This window comes from Cucumis melo, chromosome 6, assembly GCF_025177605.1.
Source record: "Cucumis melo cultivar AY chromosome 6, USDA_Cmelo_AY_1.0, whole genome shotgun sequence".
Classification (NCBI taxonomy): Eukaryota; Viridiplantae; Streptophyta; class Magnoliopsida; order Cucurbitales; family Cucurbitaceae; genus Cucumis; species Cucumis melo.
In genome coordinates this window covers 12,672,125-12,681,566 of record NC_066862.1, presented here as the reverse complement: position 1 = coordinate 12,681,566, position 9,442 = coordinate 12,672,125, and the positions used below count along the sequence as shown (strand labels likewise).

At 36.8% G+C, this 9,442-nt stretch overlaps 1 protein-coding gene across 1 annotated transcript; it reads right to left on the bottom strand.

The window, feature by feature from the left end:
- Window positions 1–401: 401 nt before the first annotated feature.
- On the bottom strand, window positions 402–1,751 carry LOC103496239 (protein GAMETE EXPRESSED 1-like). The gene is made up of 5 exons (XM_017046410.1): window positions 1,513–1,751; window positions 1,209–1,335; window positions 958–1,143; window positions 728–834; window positions 402–648 (listed from the first exon to the last, which is right to left on the bottom strand). The coding sequence occupies exons 1-5, from the start codon at window positions 1,749–1,751 to the stop codon at window positions 402–404; spliced, it is 906 nt and encodes a 301-aa protein (XP_016901899.1).
- Between the last annotated feature and the right edge of the window lie 7,691 nt (window positions 1,752–9,442).

The following is a 9,442-nucleotide window of genomic DNA, read 5'->3' as shown; positions in this document are numbered from 1 at the left end:
AAGGAGTGAGGAATCTCACAGAATCCTTCATCCATATTGTGGTTACACGGTTCAAGATGCTCTATTATGAGGATATGGAAACTTCAAAGATGGAGTTCCAATTGTAGATGTGACTCTACTACTGAGACACCCAGATCAAGCTCACTTATTAATTAATCCTAATCTTTGTTCATGATAGGAAGGAGGGAAAATGAGAATAAAACAACTTGATGTTGATCAATCATGTTTATGTCATTACTCCTTTTTCAAAAATTCTATATAACAAACTGTACATTACTAAGAAATTAAATTAAGCTAGATGTAAGCCAATGTTAATCCAAATAACATAAAACAAAGAGATATCATCTTTTATAACTTCATAAAATTTTAGGTGCAGTCATTGCTGATAAATGATAAAATTACTAACGGAGGGATCGATGGCGAATATTGTACTTTCTTGATGTTGAAGTAGTAGAAATTGAATTCTCCCCTATTTCCTCTGGAAGATCATATTCGGAATCTTCAATATCTTTAGATAACTCAGTGTCAATCCACGAAGCCCAGCTCATATCACTCTCACTGTCCCAAGTTAACTTATTTGATGTCTGCATCCCATTGATCTTTTCCACCAACATTAGTAGCATGTGATGGTTCAAAACATCATAGTCCCTGCAATCTTAGACCATCATGTTGTATTAATTACCACCTCAACCAATGCATTTATCTATGACTTAGGTTTCAGGCTTACCTGTATGTGCAAATAGCATGAAGAAGCTGAAGAAAAGCAAGAAGCAGGAAGACTGTCCGAACCAAGTTTACAATCCATGTTTGTTGTTCTATATCAAGCACCTCCAACTGAAGTATTGCTACTTCAATTATGAATGTAGCACACAACTCTAATGATTATAAATTGATTCTATCAGTAATCCGTCTGATCTACAAAGAAGGAGAAGATTTATGAATAGAAAATTGTATTACCAATATATAGCCGGGCCTAAGAGCATAAGTTTGTTTGGTGCTACTAAACATGTAGATGATAAAGATTGAAGTGAAGTAAATGAAGAAGACTCTGATTAATCGAGATTTCAGCAACATTGCATTGTACAAGGTGAAGAGCTTGTCTAATGCAATGGATATATTTGCTTGCCTTGATTCAAATGATTGCTGTCAACAGAGTAAAAAAGTAAGCAATTAATGAAGGTGTTTCTGTCGCTGAAGAAAAGGCTAACCTGTGCTGCTAAGATTGACTGAGAATTTTCCATTAAATGATCATGAAATTGTTGAAGGTGTTTCTGTCGCTGAAGAAGCTCTTCTTGCTGTCTATGGCCATATTCAGCCAACTGTTGCAGCTTACTCCTGCAGGTCTAAAAGAAAATGAGAGAAATTTAAACAGGTTCTAAACTCATTCCATATCCATAAAATAATATACCTACTTTCCTCTAGTGCTTCAGATTGAACTTTGCTTAAAGAATGAAGACCATTGAGTGCTATGGATTGAGCATCGAGAAGTTCTTGTTGTTTGCTCAGTGAAACCCCCGCCATAAAGACATGGCATCTCCTACTTTAGTTATCTCCTTCTTAATGTCAATGGCTTCGTCTCTTAAACCATCCATCCCTTGGCCAAGATTCTTGTAGGAATTGTGAAGCATTTCCATCCCTTCCTCCCAACTTCTTCTCAGCTTTAACTGGTCTTCTTGAAGTTCCAACTGGGAAGTCTCTATCCTCCTGGATTGTTCATAAACTTTTTCTGAGTGGTGTAGCACAGCGCCCATGTGATCTCCTAGTTTCCTTGATGTTTGAGCCACTTGTTGTATTTAAATACCAGCAGTTTCCAAGGAATCAGAAATGTGGTATGAATTTTGCAACAAATACTCCGATCTTTCACTAGAAGAAATTTGGCCTTTAATGTCGGTTTAAAACCGACATTAAAGGGCTTTAATGTCACTTGGCAACCGACATCTTTGCGAGCGTTATTAAAGGCTTTTAATGTCGGTTGGGCTTTAATGTCGGTTTAAAAACGACATTAAAGGCCTTTAATGTCAGTTTTCAACCGACATCTTTGATAGTGTTATTGAAGCCCTTTAATGTCGGTTGAGCTTTAATGTCGGTTTTAAACCGACATCTTTGATGGTGTTATTGAAGCCCTTTAATGTCGATTGGGCTATGATGTCGTTTTAAAACCGACATTAAAGACTTGTTGTCCATTTTTAGAAATTTATATTTATTTAATTCTTGTATTATTGTCCATTTTTTATAAACCAACATTGAATCCATATAGATAAATATTTTTTCTCGCTCCAACGAATCAATAAAATTAATATTATTTTAGAAACTATAATATTTATCTTTTACATTTGTATACACAAAATGAAAACTTAATATTGTGTTTATATATACATTCTACAACAGTATATGAAAAAAGATCCTAATACAAGACGTAAATAAGAAAAATTCTAAACGTCTTCTCAATCTTCAATCTTCAACCTTCAATGATCGCCTGGCTATCTACACAATTGCTCAGCTTTCAACCCGATATAACTTCAATCATTCTACAAACAATACCAAAACAAAGCTAAACGTGAGGTATTTAAACATATATTGTAGTATTTTGTTTGCAATCTTTCTTTTACTCATATCTCTTCTCATTTGAACTATGAATCGAATGATTCAAGATATGCATCAAAATGGTCTTTCCAAGTTTAACAAGACAAACCCTTGCTTATTTATACAACCAAAGAAGTGATAATGATCACAACGACCCGTCAATGAAGTTCTGATGAAGATCCTTTTGACATGCTTCAGTGCAAAAAAAAAAAAAAAAAAACTGTGATATTTGGACTCAATAGTCCAAAACCATGCATAGCAGTAAAGAAAACTGATGAGAAATACTTCATTTGCTTCATTATTGGACATATTGATTTCAACCCAAAACTTTGTGCTTGGATGGTCACATGCACCTAAATATATAATGTTTTAAAACCATTCAAACCAACGGAAATCAGAGGAATGGGATTGAACCTTAATGAAGAGTATGGCTGACATTGAGGTTCGCTGTTTATCAAACAATCACCTGATTTCTCTATAGCTGATACTTCAAACAAACACAACTTGCAACAAAATCACAAAAAAACAAAAAAACAAAAAAAAAAACAAAAAAAAACAAAAAAAACAAAAACAAAAACAAAAATGAAACAGCACAGATCACATTTTGGGGATGAAATTTTGTTCAAAAATCAGAAAGTACTTGATTCCCATATGCATCTCCAAATGCAATACTGATGTAATCCCGAGTATAAGCAGGCGATGAACAACTTGTTTTTATTGCTACCGTGTACGAACAGCTCCTTGCATTCTGTAATAACACGAAACAAGAAGAAATTACACCGATTGCTTTAATACCCACATCAGAATTTTCTCACAAGAGCAGAAAATCAGACCACAATCTGAAAATTTCTACAAATCAGAGAAATGGGTGATTACATTTAGGGCGATTTAACACAATCCCGATGGTTTCTACAAATCAGAGAAATGGGTGATTACATTCGGGTTCATGGGGACCTGATTCTTAGTTGCATCACCGATTAAGCGCTCAGAGTCGATGAAAGCAACATACGACAGCGTCGTCCTGTTGCCCTAATCGTTGGCAATGATCTCAACTCGATCCTACTGCCACACACCGACGCAAGAGTACGTGGTTCCAAATCGATTCCGATCGCCGGACCTTCTCTTTTACTGGCCATAGTAAATCTTCAAATCGTCGATGGAAAAAAGAATATGCAAGAAAATTTGATTGGTGGCTGCAGAATTTAGGGTTAGAAGATTTCAAAGTTATAAGGAGGAAGAAGAGAGGAGGAGAATTTATATATAAACTTTTAAGGGAAAAAAAAGGTAAAGTAAGAGAGAGAAAACTTGATTTTTTACCAAATTAAAAAAATAAAAAAAATTACAAAGGGGCTTTAATGTCGGTTTTCAAAATGCGGACGTTTAATGTCGGTTTTAAACCGACATTAAAGATCCTTCTTTAATGTCGGTTTAAAACCGACATTAAACGTCCGCATTTTGAAAACCGACATTAAAGCCCATTTTGCATTTTTTCCACCCGACATTAAAGGCCAGATTTCTTGTAGTGTTTCCTCAATGATTTCTAACTTGGCTTCAGCAGATTCGGAAGATCTCTTCAACTCGTTCACCAGTCTCTCTGTTTCATGTTTGAAAGCATGGGCCTTGGGAACAATGCCAAAATCGTGTCGAGACAATGCTAATTTCACAAGTACTTGAGGCATTCGGCCAAGGAGGATTTTGGGTCACAAGAAGGAAAAGGAGGCCTACCAGAATCCTTCTGAAAGCAATCACTAAGATGCCAACCGAATCTTGACCATTTCTCATCTGCAGCAAAAATCTCAGAGAAACTCGCAAATAGATGTCTATAAGCACTTTCCCAACAAGAATTGGGCAAAGTCAATTTGTTCTTAGCATTCTGAATTCGCCTCACCCCCTTTCGATCATCGAAACCCTCCATGGAAAATTTAGCAACAGTGTAATGCTTAGAAGGATCCGTGGTAGATTCTGAGAACGGTGAAGACGAAAACCACCCCCAGGATTCGCACATGGGAATTACAACTAACAGAATCACCAGAAACAGAACACGCTCCATTGGAAACCTAGAGTCTTCTACCAAATGCAAACAAAGGAAAAATTGAAACCATCACTTGAAATCTCCAAAAACCATAAAACCCAATTTTATTCTTACAGAAGAACAATCAAGAAGCCCTCAAAAAGGGGGATAATGCAGAGAAAGATAAGGTAGAACGAGACCAAAGGATTCCAGTGAAAAGAAACATGCAGAGAATGCTTGAGTGTACAACAAAATGATAATTTGTGCAAAAAGATAACCTGAGTTGTTTTCGATTCCAGAGTGTGAAAATGTTATTCTATTGTCTGAAGGGGAAGGTGGAGGAGAATTTGAACCGGCGGTGGCGGCCGTTACTTCCCGGAGAAAGGAAGCGAGAAAGAGTCGCAAACCTCTACGCATTCTAACAACAAAATTTGTTTTTTTAAATATATAAAAAATAAAAATGATAAACAAATAAAAATTTTAAATAGTAACACCCAAAAGGTAATTTTAATTATCTTAAATTTAATTTTGACTGATGTTGAAATTATTTTCGGTGTTATATGATTTAAATTGTTAAAATAATTAGATTTGTAGAAATTAGAATTAATTAGGTACTTTGGGAAAATATATAATTAATTGAAATTTTGGAATTAATGATTGTGTTGGGAGATTTATATTTGAGAAAATTTTGGATAATTATATAGGAGTATATAATTATTTGAATTTAAAGTTTAAAATAATTGTATTATGAAAATAATATAATTATTAGAGATTGGGTTATTATTTTGGAAAGATAAAGTGATGTTATTGGTTGAAAAGAGATAAATATTAATTTTATTTTGGAAAAAGTTAAAAAGAAGATTAAAAAAAAGATTTGGTAGATTTTTAATGAAGAGAGAGCAGAAGTTTTTGGGGAAAAGAGTTAGGGAAAAAGAAAAGAAAATAATAATAATTTTTTATTATTATTTTCTTAAATGGGCTCCTTGGGGAAAGCACTATTTATCATCTTCCTCGATAAACCTAAAATTCTTAACCTTCAAAGCCTAGCCATCCCTTGCGCCGCCGCCTAGCCTTGCCGTCAAAACCAATGAGCCAGGCCAATCTTCTTTCACAACCATTCGTCACGCCGCGTGATCTTCGTCTAGCAGTCGTCGACAAGGCTCATCACATCGTTCGTGCATTGTCGATTGAAGCCCAACCGTAAGATCGTCCGCCGTTTGAGTCGTTCCGTTAGTCATTGCCTCGTTTCGTCAGTCGTGGCCCCGTTTCGTCAGCCCTCGCCAATCAAACGGCCGCGCCTGAGTGAGCTGCGTGTAAGCGGGTCCAAGGCGAGTCGTCTGGTTTGAGCGAGTCGCGTGCATTCTTACTTGAGCTGTCTCTATGCGTAGAAGGCACACCATGTACTGTCGAGCCGAGCCGTCTCATGTCCGAGCCGATCCCTATGTCAAACCGAGCCGCCCTCAGCACACTTGAGCCGATCCCTGCATTCCAAGCCATTTGAGCCACCAAGCCTAATTTTTGGCCTTTTTACTTATTTTTGGTAAGTTTTGATTGGGTTTTTGGTATACCCATCAGAGGTTGATTTTTTGACCCTAAATAATTTAATTTTAGATTAAATTGAATTATTCTTCTTACAGGACTGGTTAGATCAATTGAATTGGATCCGACATCAACTTTGGGTAAGTTGAATTAATTAGATTTTTTTTATCTTCAGTTAACTACAAATTAAGTATCATCTTAGTATTTTATCCTTATTGTTTAGGATTTTCTGGGGAAGCTTGATTTTATTGTCAAGAGTGTATTTATGTGAATTAAGCTAATATCCAAGTAAGAGATTCTCCTACTAGACCTTCAAATTGAAGTAATAGCTCGCATGTAATTTTTCGTTATGCGTCGATGTAGCTAAGATGCATAATGAGTTTATGTTATGATGACTGATAATCAATACAAAGTTTATGTTCATGTTAACTGTTAGTTATGACTTGGTAGTGTGATGATGTTGATGTTTATGCATGAATTATTAATCTCATGGCTAAGACTGTTACAATTAATGTTCATGTCATGCTTATGATGTTATGTTATGCTACATGCTATGGATAGGGTGTACTGTTAGCTTTTTCTATTAGAGTCGTACCCACATGAGTATCCTCGGGATCACCACCTTTTTATAACTGTGTAGTCTGACGGGATCACCAGTCCAGTATGAGATGATATGTTTACGAGTGGTTAACAGGGTCGCTCACAGCCCGATTGTCTTAGTATTTCTTTCAAGATTCACTAAAGACCGGTTTGTCCTAGGTGTTCCTTGCGTTCACCGAAGACCAATTTTGTCATAGGTGTTCCTTTGGGTTCACCGAAGACCAGAGATGTTCCTTCGAGACCACAAATTGTGCGTGTTCGGGAACGTGCCAGATTAGGGATACCACTTTACAAGACTCTAATAAGAAGTTAACAATTACCTAGCGAGACTAGTAGTAGGTCCCTTACTGAGTATATTTTTATACTCACTCTTTTATGTTTAAATTTTTCAAGCAAGGGTAAAGGGAGAGGTAGAGGAAAGCTGGCAAATGACAAGAAGTGACTGTGGCATGCCATAGAGAACGTTTTGCTTCTGTCATTATGATTTTAGTTTGATTTTAGTATTTCTTGTACTTTCATTATTACTCTTTAAAACTAGATAGGACCCGAACTAAGATTTTGTTATTTCGAGATTTATTTCTATTTATTTGTTTGTTTATGATTTTAAACGAGTATTTGAAGTTTTGACCATAAACATTTGTTTTACCTTTCAATTTAATTTAAGAAATTTTATTTTCCTTTTGAGTAGTAATGATCTCAACTTAGTATAAAGAGTTGGGTCGTTACAAAGGTGTAAATGGTTGATGTCAAGTACTCAACAAGAAAAAGGGGTTGTTGCAAATATAGCAAATTTAGTTTGATAAATTAGGCTCGTGGCACACCACTTTGCATTTGCAAAAATGGCAAAATTCAGGCCCAGCCCACATTTTAAAAATGCAAAATTACGAATATACCCTCTAAAATTATAAACTTTTTTTTTAAAAAAAGCAATAATATTATTATACAACATAGCAGGAGCTCACAACCTGAGGCCAAGGCACCATAGCAGAAAACGCTAACAAACCAATGAGAAACACCAAAAAAGAAAACACAATAAAAACACCAAAAGAAAGAACAACAAAGTCACCAAAAAGAACACAAAACAACAAATCCATAACACAACCCCACAGAATAGGGAAAACAACACAAAGGAAAACAAAAACCCCACAGGCCAGGGACAAGCAGACAAAAAACCAAAATAAACAAGCTAAATAAGATCTTGAGCATCCTCATGCCAAAAAACAGCACGAGCACGAATACAGGTCCGAATTAGCTGAAATAGAAGAATGGGATTACGAGCCTAAGCACCTTGGAGACGATGGTTACACTCCTTCCAGATAAAGTAAATCATAGCACACCAGAGAACACGCCACAACTTCCTCCTCACACCCTTCCCCAATACCCTAACGACAAATCAAAGACAACTCAACCCCCCAATACCCAATTTTGTGAAAAGAAGCCATAACCTAAATGACCTGAGACCAAATATCCCACCTAAAAGGACAAGAAAAGAACAAATGATCATGAGACTCAACACCCCCTTACAAAGAACGCAGAACAGCAGAACCGAACTATCCCACCTATGCATCATATTGCTTATTACCAACCTATCTTTAATGACTAACTACGCACAAAAGAAATGTTTAGGAACATTACCCCTAGCCTACAATAAACCAGCTCAATGAACTCGACTGCTCCAAGGATGGATCGTATCCTACGCACTCACTATCGAAAAATCACTTTGACGACCCCCAGGCCCACCTATCCCTAACACTAAGATACGATCAACAACCTGAACGCTATCCCATAAATCAATCAACTCCATAGACACACGTAACCACCTCCACTCTCCATTCAACCAAGAAACTCAAAATGTCTAGCCTGCCTCCAACTCGTCGCATCATAAAGCACTCTTTTCCCGATCTGTTCAAGGATAGGTCCTCCCTGCAACCGCAGATCAAGCCAAACTCTACACCTCCTACCATTCCCCACCTCCATACGAACATGTGCTTTTAGACTATCCCGCTTACGCAAGATAGCTTAAAGTCACCAAAACCGACCAATCCCACTATATCACCAACAACGACCTCCCCTTTAGTATGTAAGCCTCCACCCAAGCCACCCAAAGTGAACCAGAACTCGCTAGCAGTAACCAAAGAATCTTCATAGTACCTGCAGTATTTTAAGAAGGCCCATCATGAATAACATGCCCACCCTCATCCAAAGGAATACACACCTCCGCCCACGCCACCTTAACACCCCCTCTACCATCCTCCTTACCCCTCTAAAGATAAGATCTCAGAATTTTATCAACCTCATGATGCACACTCATGGACAGCAAAAACACACTAGCTCAGTAAACTTCAAAAGTGTGCAGCATAGAACGAATAAACTGCACTCTACTTGCAAACGACAACACTTTAACAGACTAAGAGCGAATTTGGCTTGCTATACATTGAATAAAAGGAGCATTATCAGTAGGTTGTAACCTACTAGAAAGTAAAGGAAGCCCAAGATAGCAAACATGGAGTTGTCTTAGAATAAAACTCAAACTACCAACCAGAAGAAAAGCATCCTCATTACTCACCCCCACAATAAACATAGAGCTTTTTCTGAGATTAAAAAAAAAACTTAAAAGCTCACCAAACTTTTGAAGAGTCTTACGAACAAAACTCAGAAAGGAATCATCAGTAGCACAAAAAATCATAAGGTCATCAGCAAAGGTCAGAT